This window comes from Pezoporus occidentalis, unplaced genomic scaffold (assembly GCF_034315485.1).
Source record: "Pezoporus occidentalis ecotype Australia unplaced genomic scaffold, CSIRO_AGI_Poc_V1 ctg63, whole genome shotgun sequence".
In the NCBI taxonomy this organism is placed as follows: Eukaryota; Metazoa; Chordata; class Aves; order Psittaciformes; family Psittacidae; genus Pezoporus; species Pezoporus occidentalis.
Window position 1 is genome coordinate 4,174,694 of NW_026915977.1, and position 16,899 is coordinate 4,191,592.

Consider the following 16,899-nt stretch of genomic DNA (forward strand, 5'->3'; position numbering starts at 1 on the left):
AGGCCTCAGGGGCGACCGCTCCCGTCGCCGTGGCAACCGCCCGCCCCGGGAAGGCGGTGCGCGGTGACGTGGCGGTGACGCCGTGAACGTGACGCGCGGGGCGGCGGTGGTGCCGGTGTGTGCTCGGCGGTGTCTCCTTCTCCTCAGTCACGGCTCCGGCTCGGCCCCCCCGCGCCGCCATGTCCGCGCCCAGCAGCGGCGGCGAGTTCGGGAACCCGCTGAGGAAGTTCAAGCTCGTCTTCCTGGGCGAGCAGAGCGGTGAGCGGCGCGGGGGCGCGGCGGGCGGCTGCGGCCTGGCGCCGGGCTTGGGGGGGGTGAGGAGCCGTCACGGGCCTTCCGCTGCGGGGGGCGGCGAGCGCCCGTTAAAGGCTCGGAGCGTGTGTTGGGGGCAGAAAGCGCTAAAGGCGCTCCGGGAAGGGGGTTGGGGGGGGTGAGGATCCGTCGAGGGCCGCTGGGTGGGGACCCGTGAGGGTCTGGCAGCGGCAGAACCGTCAAGCGCATTTCTCTGCTGAGGAGGGAGGCGGCAGCGAGCCGCCCGGGGCCCACGCGGGAGGCGGCGGCCAGAGGGCGCCCGCCCCAGGGAGAGGCGGCCTCGCCGTGCTCCGGCCTTGCGCCTCCGCTGGGGGAAGGCGAGGGCCTGGGGAGCACCCGGGGCTCCCGTCTTTACCGCGCTGGCTCCCCTCGGGCCTGGCTTCCCGCTGGCCGGGACTGGGCCTTCTACAGGGCCCGGCCCGCAGTGCGCCCGCAGCGGGGTTTGGCGGGGCGGGGAGGAGTCGTGGGGGGGGGCTCTCGGGCTGCTTCTGTTCCGCCCCGGGTGTTGTATCTCTGGCTGTGTCCACGCCGGCCGCGTGGCAAATACCGGAGGGAGAGTACATGGCAAAACGGTGGTTGTGCAGTGTGGCTGCTGCCTAGAGCTTCGTTTGTTTTGTTTTGTTTTGTTTTACCTGAAGTTGACTCTCTTTTGTACCCCTGCCGTCATAATATATGGGTGAGTTGTATCATTTTCTTGAAATGGTGGTATTTGCTGCATTGTTCTCTTTAGATCTTTAATTGCTTCCCCCCTTCTCGGTCCCAGAACTGTAGGTCTTGGAGGAATTTCCAGAAGTTGTCTTAATTCCCCTGCCTTACCAAGGTGGGATCAGGGGTATGCGGATAGACGTTTGACTGACCCGTTTTTAACCTTCCCTAGTGGTTACAATTTCACAACCTTTCTGGGTGATTTACCCTCTTCTTTTATCCATGGCCTTTGAATTTTTCTTGGCTTCCTCCAGCTTCCTGAGAGAGAATCTGAGCTCTTATCTTTAGTTCCTGTTTCTTGTCCCTTCTGCACTTTGTCTTTTGATAATATTTGGCAACGCAAATGTAAAGTTTTTAATCAAGCCACCAAAATTTACCTTCTATCTAAAATCTCATTGTGAGGAAAGGATGTAAGTTTTGAATGTTGCTTTTCCATCCAGCCAGAGGCAGCTGAACAGTGTCCAGGACATCAGTGTGTATTGGTTTGATGTTTATGCCTGTAAGTCCTAGACCTGGTGATTACATAAGTAGCAAAATATGAGTAACAAAGCAGATTATTGCTTGCTTAAAGCAAACCAATAGCTCTTTGTCAGATGCATCACAACATATCTAATTTGAGGATCAAGTGATTGTCATGATTTATTTTTGACCTACTGAGATTGATTTGGTTTAACATAGTTCTGTCATTTTGTGAATGACTTTCTTAGGTGGTTATTTCGCAGGAGGGGGTGGCTGGGAAATGGCCTTAGATTGGCAGCTTCGTTCTGATTCATTCCTCCCAAAGCAGTGGTGGTTTGGGTTTTTTTCCCACTGCTGCTTGAAAGTAATTTTTCTCTTCTTTTGTAGTTGGGAAGACCTCTCTGATCACCAGGTTTATGTATGACAGTTTTGACAATACTTACCAGGTATGTGGTTTTGAGCGTGGCTTTTTGGTTTTGATTTGTTTGGGTTTTGTTTTGGTATTGATATATATGTATATGTGTGTGTGTATAAATCTATCCCCCTCTATTAGTATTTGTGCCTGTGAGACCTGTTAGGGCCAAGCACATTTCCCCATGAGCTGTCAGTTCAGTATCATTTGTAAGGGTGGAATGTGCCTTGAAATGCAGATGAGACTTCACAATTAAGGCCAAGCATCTAATACGATGCCAGGAAGTGCAGTGTACAGAAAAGAAGCAAGGTTTAGATCCTGTATGTGTGTGAGAAGCCTTGAGGAAAAGGGGGATAAACATTGGTTTATGGGGTGGTGAACAGGGAAGACAAGGGTCAGGATGCCTTACAATGCATATGGGAGTCTCAGGAAACACAATGAATAAGGTACAAACATGCTTATGATTGTTCTTGGTCTCTGGCGTCTTTAGAAGCTTTCCATTTAAATAGGAATGGTTGAATCCAAAGTGTGTAGATAGATCCGCAAGAAGCGAGCATGGCATATTCTTTCTTTTTTTTTCTTTATTATTACTACTTTTTTTTAACTAAAAGGCTGTAGAGGGAGCTGATGAAGTCTCAACAGGGAAGGAGTGTGGTAGAGATGAAGAGGTGCAGATGGAAATCTGAAAATGTGTAAGAGGCCTGAAGATTTCAGGAAGAATTAGTTATGTCAAAAGCACTTGTCAGTATTTCAAGGAAATACCAAATATCTTTAAAGAAGATAAGACTAGGGTGTTATCTTGTAGTTAGGGTCAGAAAGAGTTACTGGTTTAGATTTGGGTTATTTTAAGTTGAAAAAGGAAGAGAAGATTGTTTTCTTGGTGGCAAGTCATTCACTGGAACTGTCTTTGGAAAGGTGCTCTTGTAGATTTATCTGCTTATTATAGTTGTTACAAACTGTGTCCTGGCTGCTGCTAGCTACAGAAATTGAATGTTGTGGTCTCTTCTAATGTTAAGTGGTTCACATTCTGATGGAGATCTTCCAGAACATGTTAAATGCTCCCTGTGTTTGTTAGGACCGGAGCTAGTCTGTCTAAAATACAAAAATCTGTTACATCAGTAACCTGACTCCTGGTTCCCGGGGTTATGATAGGACATCTGCTTGATTTAAGTGCCTGGGAGCACAGCTAGCTTGGTAAATTACTTTAAATGTCTTTGTACCAGAATTGCTGTGCAGCAATAGAAACGTGACTGGAAGGAGCTGTGAAATGAAGCGTCTGAATGTCACTGGAAAGGAAGCACATTCTGAAATGGAAAGCCTGAATAAACATTGCTTTTAAGCTTTCAGCACCGTTGCCCGCAATTTACATCTGTAATTTGCTTTACCTCTTAGATATTCCTAGTGAGATAATTCTTACCAGGCTGAATTGTGGTACACCAGAAGAGCAGGTGATCCCAGTTCAGATGCGATCTGTGTTAAGATGCATGAATGTCTGAGGCTAAAATCAAGACTCGGAGGTTCTTTGCAGTTGAGAAGTGCTGGAAGAATGATATGAAATGACAGTGGTGCAGGTATCCAGGTTGCTTTGTTGTTATCAGCTGCATTGAAGGCAGATGACTTCAGCAGCTTAATTCTAAGTTGGTGAACATTCCTGAGAGTTTTTGAAGACAGCTCTGATTTGCAGATGCTGGAAGGAAGCTTGCAGTTCCTAATGCTTTTCTTCTTTCCAGGCAACCATTGGAATTGATTTCCTGTCAAAAACGATGTATCTGGAAGACCGCACGGTAAGTGAGGCATCTCTGTGATAACATGGCAACTGCAGTCCTGGGAGCAGTGGTTACTGTGCACGCTGTTCCACTGGCCGTTCCTCCAACAGCTGCTAAAATCCCACAGCAGCCTTCAGAGGGACAGCCTTTGTCACTGGCCAGCTTTCCTTGTTTCCAATATTTGTTCATATCCGATACCTCTAGAATGAAGTAAAAATCTTTCATGCAAAACTGGGGCAAGCTAATGTCCAAATCCCGAGGAGTGGGCTGTCTGTTATATGTACTTTAAGCATAGTTTGCCTCTAGAATTTGCAGCTCTGCCTCTGGAATTGTCTGTATAAATGGGTCTGAGCAGAGCTGAGGCAGTTACAGGGCTGAAGTCTTTCATGATTACCAGCAGTGGTGTAGTTTCTTCTTGTAGGAAGGCTCCTTTTGTAATACAGTTCTAATGTACTGTTAATAAAACAGTTTTGGATTTAGCTTGCATGAGATTCCTCTTTGCATAAAGAGATCCCTCACATCCCTTTCCTGTCTTTCAGTATTTGTCTTTTCATTAATTTATGTTTTGCTGGTACTTGCCTTTTTTGCTAGTTTTACTACTGGCTAAGAAGTGTGATGCTGGTGCGGGAAGGAAGGGACCAGTGGTGCAGTAGAAGTCGTTTGTGTTGCTTTGGGTCTGTTGCTTCTGAGGAAGTCTCAGCCCAGTGTGTGTGGTGAGTTTCCCAAGTGCTTCTCTGCCATCTTGCCAGTGATTCACTGTTAGGAAAGACCTTGGCTTAATCTTTGGGAGAAACTGCTTGGATAACATTCTTCAATGGTACTGGCAGTAGCAGAAGAAAAAGATCCTGGAAATGCTGCTTGACACCTGTGAAAGCAACTTGGAATGCCTGTATTTGGTTTCCAGCAGTGTAGTCTTGATTTCTTGTGGCTGTGTAGGTCAGGATGTCATTCACCTGCTGGCCTGCTATCCCAAAAATACCATATTCATTGGGCATACTGCTAGTTTCTTGATTACGTAAGTGGTCCACAGCTCATAAAGCCTGTATAAACAAAGGAGAGGTGTTGAATGAAGATAAAAGGAGGGACAAATACAAGCACACAAGCTGGGAAGATTCAGACATTGAAATAATTTCTCAGCTATGGCTAATGCTGTGTTCTGCAATAGGCTTGCACTGCTCGGCTGGAAATTAAGAACGCTGAGCCTCTAACTGCAGTGTGTGCTTTGCCATACTTGATATGTCCTTACACCAAAGAATATATCCTGAAGACATACCTGTGCTAGATCATTCAGCTCTAACAATGGCCTGTGTAGCATGTACTAGCCAGAAGAAGGGGAAATACACTGGAATTTGGTTCTTCAAAACTGCCTCCAGCAGCCTCCCGCAGAGGGCAGCTCTAAGTGTGCTGTTTCCAGCACATTGCCAGTGCAGTGGAACCTGTGGCATTAAGTCAACTGAGGCCACGAGACACCTTGTCCTCAGTCCTGGCTGTCGGGCTGCCAGTCCCATGTTACAGCTGCAACCTCATTCTTAAAAGACCTGGTATTTCCTTTTCTGTGACTCAGTATCTTCCCAGGCTTGTCGAATTTCAGCACAAGATAAGCCAGTCTAGAAGGTGTTTGCTCTTCTGGCTTATACCCCACTACTGTATACCACCACGTCAGGCTCTCCAGTGAGTTAATCGGTATCTGGGTGATGTCCTTATGGTTGGAAGTGACCACATCTAGCTAGCTGTAGGCTGCAGTCTGCTTGTGTGGCCAGTATAGCCAGAGCTCTGGCATGGCAGGATGCACCGAGGTATGTATGCTTATTTCCCCCGTTAACAGATGGTGTGAGAAGGTACTTTCTTAGGGATGTCTTGGGTTTATGATTAAGTGGAAGAATGTGTTTGCATGTGTGAGTTATAAATGGATCTGTGGAGGGAGGGAGATTTCTCAGACGTGCTGGGCTGAGGCTGCTGTGAGAATGTGGATAGGAGTGTTGTTGGCTCTTTTCACATTTCTGTTCCATTTTGACTTTTCTTTTGTTGCATTATTTTTGCCTTGCTTTTTTTTTTATTTTAATTTTTATTTCACTTGAGGTTTGGTTTTTGTTTTCCATTTTCCTGCTCTTCCCCCTTTCCTCTTCCCCTACGCTTTTCCATTTCCCAGATCAGGCTGCAGCTGTGGGATACAGCCGGGCAGGAGAGGTTCCGCAGCCTCATTCCCAGCTACATCCGTGACTCTGCTGTGGCTGTCATTGTCTTTGACATTACAAGTAGGTATTGAGCTGGAGTGACTGCAGGGACCTTGCTTTTTACATGTACCTTTTATGTTTGGAAGTGGTGGTGTTGTCTGAAAAGAGCTTAGATAGGCCATTGGCCCTAGGACTGTAAGTGTTTCATGGGCTGAGGGAACGTAGCTGAGCATCTTCCCCCACAACCAATGGTAACTCCGTCCCATAATCCAGAAACTGGGGAACTGGAGGTAGGTGAGTAGAGACTGTAATTTCTCCTATGTCTGTGCTGATGGTAATGTCAGGTGATTGATAGCCTTTGAAAAGCTTTCTTGTTTTTCTGGTCTGTGTGGGGGACTTGGGGGTTTTGTTTTGGCTTGGGGGTTTGGTTTGGGGTTTGTGTATTTATTATTGTTGTTTGTTTTAAAAAAGCCCTCAGAATGAGAATTTTCCTTTCTGGATAACTAGAGGGGTAATACAAGTAACAACTTCAGATGCCAAAGCAAAGGAACACTGTCAGGGTAGGTAAAATAGTACAACAATCATTTAAAGAAAAGCTAAGTAGCAGCTTAGGACGATTCAAGATTCCCATTTCATTCAAGAAAAGAGCTGGTGATTCATGTGAGTTCTTGTTCTCTCACAACAGAGCTCTTGAAAGACGTAACTGCCATAATTTCTAAGGAATAAATGAGCTTAGAAGGGAAATACTGTGTAAATCTTGGCATGAATGTTTTAATATAAGATATGAAGATATGAATACAGTTATTTCATTATAACTTCTTGTTATTGACTCCACTTTATCTGGCTTTTTCCTTTAAGCTACAGTATCAGCAGAATTATTTAGACAGGATTTACACCTTTGAGCCAACACCATGTGGATTAAGTAAAGAACATAGTGCAGATGAAATCCTCTGGCCCACCTTTATTCTGTCACAAATTCTAGGTTATCATTAGGCTTTATGGACCCAGGGATTTGTTTCCCTTTGATTAACTAAAGTGCTTAACAAGTAATAAGACTTCTGTTAGGATTTATCTTGCATACTGTGAGCAGATAATTACATTGTCTTTCTCTCAGTCCTGTAGCTTAAGTGGTTAACTCTGGCAGGATTCCTGGTTTCATGCAAACTAATCTAAAACTAAAGTGATCTGTTTAGGGAGTGCTGAGATGTGCATGTGATGGCTGATGCTGGGAACTCACCAAGGGGAGGCACTGTGGCAGGCTTCAGAGCTTGGCATCTTTTCTCCCCACTGTTGTGACAGGTATTGTTTATCCACACACATGGAAGAATCCTGCCAGTCTTAAACAGCTTCCAGATGTCAAAAACAATCAAGTGCTATCTAATCTCATACTTTGGTAATGGTCTGATCTTTTCAGATAATTTCATTTTTTTTCTTGTTACTGCTCTTTGTTCTGTTCTTAGTGACTGAGAGGCTTTTGGTTTTCTTGTGTTACTGAAAGAACATGCTCATGTACTTCTGATTGCATGATGATGGTAAGCACTATAGTGCAATTAGGAAAACACAGTTTCCTTTACCACTCTGAAAGAGCTATATGTTTGCATTGTCTTTAGTGCTAACTGTTTGGGAACCTCGAACAGCCTCCTGTAAGTCATTGCTGGTCATAGAAGTGTAAAATAGGGACAGTCCCATGGGACATACTTAAGTACCAGCCAAGGTACTCTTAACTAATGGAGAAAAACTGTTACCTAGCATGTGGGGAGCTGAGAACTAAAAAACAAACAGCATTTCAAGTTGCCCAACAGCTTAACAATAAATACACAGCTAGCCTGTGGAGAGATCCATGAGGAAAGCCCATACTGCATCTCAGGCCCCTTTCTGAACAAAGCTGCCTAGTTTCTAAGATGGGCTGGGTTAATTCTCGTTGGTTGAGGACTTACCTTTCCAGGCTGGTGGGGTCATTGGCACACTGTCGTGTTTGAGTGGGTTTCCTTCCGCTCCAAAATGGGTGCATGTAAACTTTGACTTCTAGAAATGAGAAGCCACAGAAATACTGCAGTTTTCTCAGGTCACCTCAGGGGTGCCTGCATGGTACCTGCATAGCTGAAGGCCTCAGATAGTGTTACCCTTCACTACAAGAAGATTACCAGAGCTGGCTCTGCGGTACTTCTTCTGGTTGCCTTTTTGAAGGCAACTGAAGGTTGGAGTATTTAAGTCGCCACCTTGATAAACTTTCTGGCTGCATAGTCTAGTGTAGCAGCAATGTCTTGGGGGGACTGTGTGGAAGCTTGTTGTAAAGTCCAGAAACAAGAGCCAGAAGCTGTCATTATCAGTCTGATCTTCCAGCACAAGTGTAGTATTGTCCAGTATCGGAGTTTGTCACCCTGAGTTGCTTGGGGTAGGAAAGAGCCTTGACTTTTGCTACTGTAATCGAGGCTACCTTCAAAACGAAGCATGAGCTAATTGCTTTAACTATAAGCCCTAATCTTCCTTAAGCCCCAGGGCATTGGATCTACATACCCTGATGTACATAGGATGTTGTTTTGAATTTGCTGGTAGCAAGATACTTTGCAGATGTTACTCTGTCCAGCTTCTGTTTTTCTTCTGAACAAAGCAATTACCAGTCCGTCTGAGACTGTGTTCCCCTGTGTAGCCAGTCTCCTAAAAGCTGCCTTATTAACTGCTGTTCTGTGCTGCTCAGCTGCTCTCCCTCACTGCTGAACAAGTGGCTTTGTGGGCACATCTGACCAATTTGTGTCATTGAGCTGGGAACTAGTGTCTGCCCTTCCATGAAACTCCTGCCTGTTGAGAATGCCAACAGCAATCTTGTTTTCTGGCAGTGTAGCACTGTTTGTAGAGCTAGTTGCCTGGGGTGATGACTTGGAAGGAAATGGTATCACTCCTAGTTGTGAAAAGCTTTTGTTTAGCCTTCACTGTGGTAGTTGGGCATGTTTTGACCATTGCTCTTTCAAATAGGCAGGTACCAGATCTTAGAGCTATTGTATGTGGTAGATCAGTTTGTGTTCAGGCACAGCTCTTGAGAACAAGCTGTACCTCTCACAGCATTTGTGCTTGTTTCTGACTCTTGTGCTTATCTGAAAAGGGAGAACCTGATGCCCTCTGTCACATGAAGCCTATGGTGTATAGCATTTTATCTGCTGGAACTTAAGTTACTGATTGCCCTAATCTTGCATAAAAATCCCATTGCCATCTTCTGAATTCTTGATACTGTAGAATGGGTGCTGGTTTACCACATGGTGTATGGGCTGAGGGAATTGCATGTCTGTCGTGGGAGTTGCCTCAAAAAGTCTTGATGCTTTAGCCTAGGAGTCCTGTGGAGACCCCATGCTTAACCTTGGGTGAACCAGGAAGACCAGCTCTGTATGACTTACTAGCTACTTCTGTCAGTAATGAGGTAGTAGACTTAACCTCTTTGGGAATAGCAGAACATCTGGACAAAGGAGGTCATTAAAGCAAATTATCTACACACAGAGTCAGAAAAGCCAACTTCTGTGATGTTTGGATATTTGGGGCAAGACTACAAGGTCAGCCTTCGGCTTCTCGCATGGGGCTGCATACAGTTAATTCCAGAAATGGCCTTTTCTCTAAAGGACAGTTTCCTCCTTTCTCTTCTCTCTTGCTGTCTCTCTCTTTCTTTGTGCTCTCTCTGGCCTGGTACCAGCAGGTTCGGCTGCAGCTTTGGGACACGGCAGGCCAGGAGCGTTTCCGCAGTCTCATTCCCAGCTACATCCGCGACTCTACTATTGCTGTGGTAGTCTATGACATTACAAGTGAGTGATGCTTTGGTGTCTCATTATTTGAAATACTACATGTTAGCAGAATGAATAAGTTACAACCAGAAGTTCTGCAAAAAGGATGATTAACATTAGGAATGTTCCCCCCTTTCTCCCCAGCCCTGTTTTTCTGTCTTGAGCAGAAAACAATTTATGGGTGATTTCTATGTGGTGTGGGGAGATTTGGAGAAGCACCCGAGTACAGGCATAGCATTCTCCCTCTCTGAAAAGAAGTTTTATCCTCAACACTCCTTTTATTTCTTCCCTACAGACTTGAATTCTTTCCAGCAAACCTCCAAGTGGATTGATGACGTTCGGACAGAGAGAGGGAGCGATGTCATCATCATGTTGGTGGGGAACAAAACTGACCTGGCAGACAAGAGGTAATGGAGGCTGGCAGCCTTGCTGCCCTGACCAGTAAAAGCAACGAAGTGTCCAACTAGTCTGTCTTCAAAACAGTCATGGATTTAAGTGAAGCATAAAAAGCTTGTCATGAAATTCCCATTTCTGGCTTCAGCATATGCAAAGTTACTTCCTTTTGCTGTTCTACAAATAGTTCTGGTTAAAACAAACCAACCTGAAAAAAAAAATCCTTGAAGTATCTTTATACCGTGTTTCCCAATAGTGTATTTTGTCTGATTTTTTTATGTCCATGCTGAGATAAAGACAGAAAGGTGTCTTGCAAAAGCTAGTAAATGTGCCTTTTTTCAATGATTCTATTTACATGACTCTGTGTGTGCAGCTGTAAGTTCACAGTACAGCCTCTTCTTGCTACAAGAGGCAGCATGAACTTTACAGTGTCAGTATAAAAGGTTTCCCTTTACATATAAATTTCATGTCATACCTAACAGAAACTGTTGTTGTGGATGTGTGAGGAAACTAAATTAGCAAAAGCAGATTTCCCCAAGAGACATAGAAAGTTAATTGGTCTCTTAAAATCACATGGACTGAATGTTTTGGGACACATTGGACATAGTAAAGCATTTGGCTTTTAAAGTTCATTCCTACAACACCACTTCAAGCAATGTAATCAATGTAATGGCTTCTTTAGAAGTCTGTGTTTCTATTTCAAATTCTTCTCTTGATCTCGTAAAAATTTTAATGTTTTTGGAGATTTTCATTCTTTCTGAAGACATCAGAGTGTAGATAAGGAAAGGTTTTTATTTGAATGATTAGTGTCAGTAGTAATTGGCAAAGGGAAGATGGAGTAAGCTGTGCAGTTCCTTACAGTCCCAGTACTTTAAACTGAAACATCTTTGTGTACACTGGGCACTCTGAAATGTGTGCTTCATGTATCATAGGACATGGGAAGTACTGAAATGATGGGGAAACTTTATCTGATGCAAAAGAAAGCATCTCAAGAAGGTAGGACTGGGGAAGATCTGGATCTCACAGTGAAGTGAGGTCTTACAAATCAGACCATTATCCTTTGGCTTTTCATGAGACATTTCTGATCAAAAGCTAGCAGCTTGAAAAGCCTTACAGGTGGAACATTAATGTTTTCTCAGACCAACCTTGCACTATTATTTGAACTGCCTGTTTGTTTCCTCTGTTTCTTGGGATGATGTGCCTGATAGGCACATCAGAATGACTGTTTAATTCGTTGATGCTGCCATGTTTTAAATTCTAACCCTTGTTTTGTTCACTCCTGCAGTGTACATATATTGCTTTAGAATGTATTGTGATGTGGGTTTTTTTGCCTTGTGGTTTTGGTGTTGTCCAAATGCTCATGTGAGACAATACCCAGCATCCCTGGCTGCACAAACTGGGGTCAGGAGATGTGTTTTGCCCTTTGTCCCTGCCCAAGTCATGCTGTTAGTTAGTTTTCAGTTTGCAATGCCTAGCAGGAAAAGTATAGCCAATTCTAATACAGCAAGGGGTTTGAGTCAGTGGGGAAAAGGATAAACTTAGGCTCTGACTGGCCACTGTGTATGGGCTTTGTACCAGTGGTTCTTACAGAAATGTGTTCTGTGTCCTCCACGCAGACCACCTTAGTCTTGACAATTATTTGGCTTTTCCCCACTTCCAGTGGGAGGCCGTTCTCAGTGCCTTTCACTTTAGAAGTAGTGGTAAAACCTGGTGCTCAGAGCTTCAGAACTATGATAAAAATGTGTACAGCTGATTTGGATTGAATTCAGGTGGCAAGACCTCACCTCAGTCTAATCTCTGAAACCAGCTTGCAGAAGAGCAAAATCCAGCATGTTCTACTTGAGCCAGTTCTGGATGTTAACCAGTTAGTATCTCTTATGCCCTCCTGGGAGCATGAAATAACTGCAGCTCCCTAACTGAATAAGCTGGCATTTAGATTTGAGGTTTTCTAATTTCTATACAAATCCAGTTTCGTGTGTAACTGGAAAACCAAACAGGATCATTTCAGCCTTGGAGTATTTCCTGGTAGTCCATAAATGAAGTAGTGTGGTCCAGCACTGCCATAAGGATTAAAAATAACAGAATGTTGAATCGTAGCTACAGTTGGAATTCATGTAGCACTAGAAATTCTGATTTTAAAAGTTTCATGTAAGTAACAGTAGTCCTGGTCTAGGCTAGAATTTGGAATTACAGTCTGTATGCAGGTACCAATGAAAGAAGCTGCCTCGCTCTTCTTTTAAAAGGGAGTTAGATTTCTGTGAGGCTGAAATACTGGGGCTTTTAAGGCTGGACAAAGCCACAGTGTCAGCCTGAGCCTAGTCACATTTTTTGAAACAGAATAGTGTGTTGGAAGCCATTCATCCTATGGTAAAGTGATGATGTGAGTTAAGTTCGGAGCCCAAAAAGCTGAGCTAAAAATAGCACTGTTCTTATTTGGTACAGTCTGTTAAATTTTACTTCCCTGTTAATGTTGCTCCAGTTGGTGGCTGGGTTTTTTTTCCTGCAGTTTTCTTTTTATCATTTTTGGACTATTTTTCTTTGTTCTGGTTTTTCTTTTCTGTGATTTGTTCTCATTACTGTAGACAGGTTTCTATAGAGGAGGGTGAGAGAAAAGCCCACGAACTGAATATGATGTATATTGAAACCAGTGCTAAAGCAGGATATAATGTGAAACAGGTATGTACAGGGTGTTGATTGGAGATGCAATTGCAGGTGCTTGCTCACAACCAGCAGCCTGGCACTTGCTGCTGCCCTGTACTCGCTGCTAGAGCCTTTCTGAAACCTTTCTGTAATCTCACGGAGCTCCTTTCTATTTGGAAACTGCTTTTTGTGTCTGGTGCAGTGTGTGGGGCTTCTTCCTTCCCTTGAGAATACTGTGAATGAGGCTCAAATGTACTGCACAAACTTCATCCTGTGCTGGTCATCTGTCATTAATAGTCATAAGTCCAGGTATTCCCTGGGTAAATGACCTGAGGTTGATTAATTTGTAGCTGCAGGATCTGGGCTCTTAAAGACACGGAGGTCCTGAGGCCTCCCTTGGTGCACTGTGCACTCCTGTAAGAGTGGAAGAGTGGTGAAGCAGGCCACTGCTGAAGAGCAGCTCAGTCACAGATATCTCTAACTCTTCCTGTCTGTTCTTTCTGTCTTTCTGCTTGTTTGCATCTTTTTCCAGGCAAATCACCACAGAAGAAGGTGAACAGAGAGCCAAAGAGCTGAATGTGATGTTTATTGAGACCAGTGCAAAGACTGGATACAATGTGAAACAGGTAGATCAATGTTCTGTTCTAAAGTCAGGAAATCTGTACTTCACTGCTCTCTACGCATATGCTTCTGCTTGGGGTTCATGCTCCACTGGATATTTGCTTGTATTGTTCAGTGTCAGCTGAACAATATGAATGAACAGTGAACTGAAATGCGTCTTGCTCCTTGCCATTAATCCGGATTTCTTGTGCTTCAGTTTGCATCCATAGCTTCTTGCTACAAGCTTGTGATCTTATAGTTCCTGAACTAGAAACTAGTTCAGCAGTCGTTCTGAAGTGTGACAGAACACTGGGAGTAAGGCAGCTGTAAGGTGCAGGGGTCTGCAGGGGTCATGAGTACTGTTGGTGTACTGGGAAACATACCAGTTTGTTGTACATCAACTGGTTAAGAGCACCTCGCAATGGTATTAGGAAGCTTTGGGTTTGTTTCTTTTGGCTGTTCTGGATTGAAGACCAAGGAACCACTTTAGTCTTTGGTTCTAACTTAGCTGCTTTATTTGCCTGGCGGGTGTTTGCAGTGAGCAAAAGGATGCTGACTGCAGCACCTCGGTGGTACCTCAGCAGCTGGATTTTCCAAATAACACAATTTGGAGGCATAGATGAGGAATCCCTGCCTAGCTACTGTGAGAAAATAATCATTAGCAGATGATTCCTCTTGTGCTATGTGGAGCACTTCTCACCTAGCTGCCTGGTAGTGTGCGTAGTGTGTTAGCTGCTGCATTCGTGTCAGCAGGAGGAGCTCTAAGCATTGACTTGAACAATTATGCAAAACCTTTTTCTGTGTTTCTTTTTTGTGGGGTTTTTGTTTTTTTATGGGGGGTTGTGATAGCCCTTCCCAGCCCTTAGCGCATCCTTCATAGCTCAAACCAGTTCACTTGAGCCAACTGTCCTCCTCAGAAATGGCTGGTTCACAGCAGGAGTGAACTGAAAAGATGGGCTGTAAAACCTCAGGTATTCCATAGACTTCTTAAAACTTTGGTCTCTTTTGAGATAGGCCATCAGAAGTCCTGAGCTGGCTTTGTGACATTGCTGTGTGCAAAAGAAGCTGAGGCTGGAAATGGCAAATGATATTCTTGCTTAGAGCAGGAGGGAATTGTTCTGCATGTCCCTTCAAGAACTGCTACTAATTAATTTCATTTTCTGTCCAAGCAGAAACGGGTAAAATAAAACTGTTTTGTAGGAATTGAATAACTGCTTTAATAAAGCCGCTACTGAGTAAATTTCTTAGGTAAAATTCTTGTGGCGTTTGTCAATCATTGCTTTGCTTGCTAAAGTACCCACTTAACAAGTTTGTACAACTCTGGTTCCAAGACGTGCTGCAGAGCAGTGTGTTTTAACATGAATTTTTATTTCTGACAAGCCTTCAACTTTCCTGTTGCCACTTTTCAGCTTTTCCGTCGTGTGGCTGCTGCCTTACCTGGGATGGACAGCACACCAGAGAAGAGCAAAGAAGACAGTATCCTTGCTTCTCAGCAGTAACTTACCCTGTTCTTGTAGAATTTTACAATTATCATTTGATAGGTTGGGCTAACTGACTTTTTGGCACATTGTGGGGGTGAGCCTTACTGGAGTTTTGCAGAGATGGGGCTAGAACTGCCACTGTAGTGTGGTGCTTACCTGTGGTCATAAATTGAGTATCCTGATTGTCTGTGTATAAACATACACAGCTATTTATAATGGCAAGCACAAGTTTTGTTTTCTCCACTTAAGCTTAGGATAGAAATTCGCATGGATTTAAAACACCATACTTTTTTTACACAGGGCTGTCTTGTGTGCAGACCTGCCTGACTCAGCTCTAACCTCTGAGTAGTTTTGATATACAGTCTGTGGGTTTTGCAGTTAATCCTGTAGGCAGGATATGCTCTGCTAACCCCCTGCCCCTATTAAGAAGGGCCACCTAACAGGCTTTTCAGATACTGATACTTTTCTGTGTTCTTTATTTCTTGTTTTTCCTTGAACTGGGGGTTTTCCTTCACTTGTCTCCTGCAGTGATTGATATCAAACTAGAGAAACCTCCTGAGCAGCCAGTAACGGAGAGCGGGTGCTCCTGCTAACAGGCCCGTTCTGTAGCAGCACATTCCCCAACCGGCCAGTCTCACTGAAGAACATCACTGCTCATTGGCAACCCTACTCTGTGGGCTGAAAAACCAATCTACTAAAGCGAGCGAACTCCCTGTTTACTGGTGGGGAGCAGCCCCGGCCGCCCCTCTTACTGCATGGTATGAGCCCTGAGTGCAGAATGAGTGTCCTGTCTTTCCTTTTCTTTTCTTTTCTTTTATGTTGTTGCACTTTGGCACTGTGGTGCCCTTTACAGTCTCTCTTCCTCTCCTCCTCCCTCTCTTTTCCACCTCGAGCCTCTCTGCTCAGATATATCTTGTGAATGCAATTGGAAAACCCACCAAGTTAGGGAAGACAAAAATAAAGCTTGGGGGTAGGCTTTCCACCTTCCTCACTGCCTTGCATCCTTGGCCACTCCAGCCCTGCCTTTATCCTGCATCCCCACTTCCTCTGTTGAAAGGCTGCTCCTTTTAAACCAGTCAGTTTGACTTGGCCTTGCCTTTTTTGGACAATACAGGTTATCTGTTTCTAGGCTTTTGCTTCCTGCAGGGCACACACAGTATTAGCTCCTCAGTTTCTCCTTTCTGTGGATGATCTTGGCTAACTCTTGCTCATGACTTCTGAGTTTTGCCCCTCATGTCACACACAGCACTGGAGAACCCCAAACTCTGATAGCTTTGGCCTTGTTGCTTCCATTTGTATAGCAGAGACATCCCACAGACCACTCTGCTCAGTTGGATTATCTTCCCATCCAGAGGATGTTGGCGCTTGGTGAATGTTGGCTGTCAGATGCGGGGAAGGAAGAGGGTATAGAGGCTTCACAGCATGAGGCTGGGTGGAGAAGAAACCCTCAGGGTGGTTTGTAGAGACCTGGGTCCTGTCTGTCTACAGCAAAAGTGAGCAGTTAACCTGAAATCCATCACTACAGGAGCAATACGTACCGTAGGAGCCATGGATGCTGCTCAGGCTCCTTTTCTGGTTTCTGTTCTCCTGTTACTTGTAACATAGGATGGCAGATTCTTCACGTGGAGCCAGGAGAGCTGCAGCAGACCGAAGGCCGGTGAGGGCTGTTGTACTCTCATGCCTGGGTTGGTGCTTGATGAAGTCATACACATAGCTGCTTCACCCTTTGTAGCAGGCTTCTGGGAATAGGGCTAGTAGCCATTTCACTTTTGGGGTAGTTCTAAGCTGCAACATTCCTGCCACTGCTCATCTCAGCTTTGGCAATCTGCTGTCAGACCCAGGTAGAGGAGTGAAAGATTGTATGCTGCTGAAGTGAATTTTGGTCTCACTTTTTGACCTTGGAGGTTGGGAAATACATCCTCTAACCCCTGCCCCTGGTTCCTAATTCTGTTAATAGAGCCCTGGGTTGTTTTTTTTTAACCATCTATCCTAACCACAAGCCAGTAGGTCTGTTGAAAGAGAGGAGAATAAAACAGCTGGATGGTGGAAAGCCATCCACTGTTCTTTTCATCACCCAGCCTATGTCATGTTGACAGGGAGGATGCTTGTGGGCAGGAGAGCAACAGACCATGGTGTGACGGGTGGGGACAACAGTATTTGGTGGTGGTGACAGTCCCCCAGCAGATGTCC

General features: G+C 44.7%; 1 protein-coding gene across 7 annotated transcripts; it reads left to right on the plus strand.

Annotated features, from left to right (window-relative positions):
- The first annotated feature begins 62 nt into the window (after positions 1 to 62).
- LOC134174799 (ras-related protein Rab-6A-like) lies at positions 63 to 16,500 on the plus strand. Of its 7 annotated transcripts, none has more exons than XM_062640057.1 (9): positions 105 to 258; positions 1,864 to 1,922; positions 3,619 to 3,672; positions 5,804 to 5,909; positions 9,508 to 9,616; positions 9,891 to 10,002; positions 13,161 to 13,254; positions 14,638 to 14,704; positions 15,238 to 16,500. In XM_062640057.1, exons 2-9 carry the CDS (start codon positions 1,897 to 1,899, stop codon positions 15,300 to 15,302), a joined length of 633 nt encoding a protein of 210 aa, XP_062496041.1. In that variant the 5' UTR covers positions 105 to 258; positions 1,864 to 1,896; the 3' UTR covers positions 15,303 to 16,500. The 7 variants fall into 7 exon arrangements, 5 of the variants coding, with proteins under 5 accessions (XP_062496043.1, XP_062496039.1, XP_062496040.1 ...); XM_062640058.1 differs by having other exon boundaries at positions 9,511 to 9,616; XR_009968787.1 differs by lacking the exons at positions 5,804 to 5,909; positions 15,238 to 16,500 and adding an exon at positions 12,571 to 12,664 and having other exon boundaries at positions 63 to 258; positions 14,638 to 14,709.
- Positions 16,501 to 16,899: the final 399 nt, after the last annotated feature.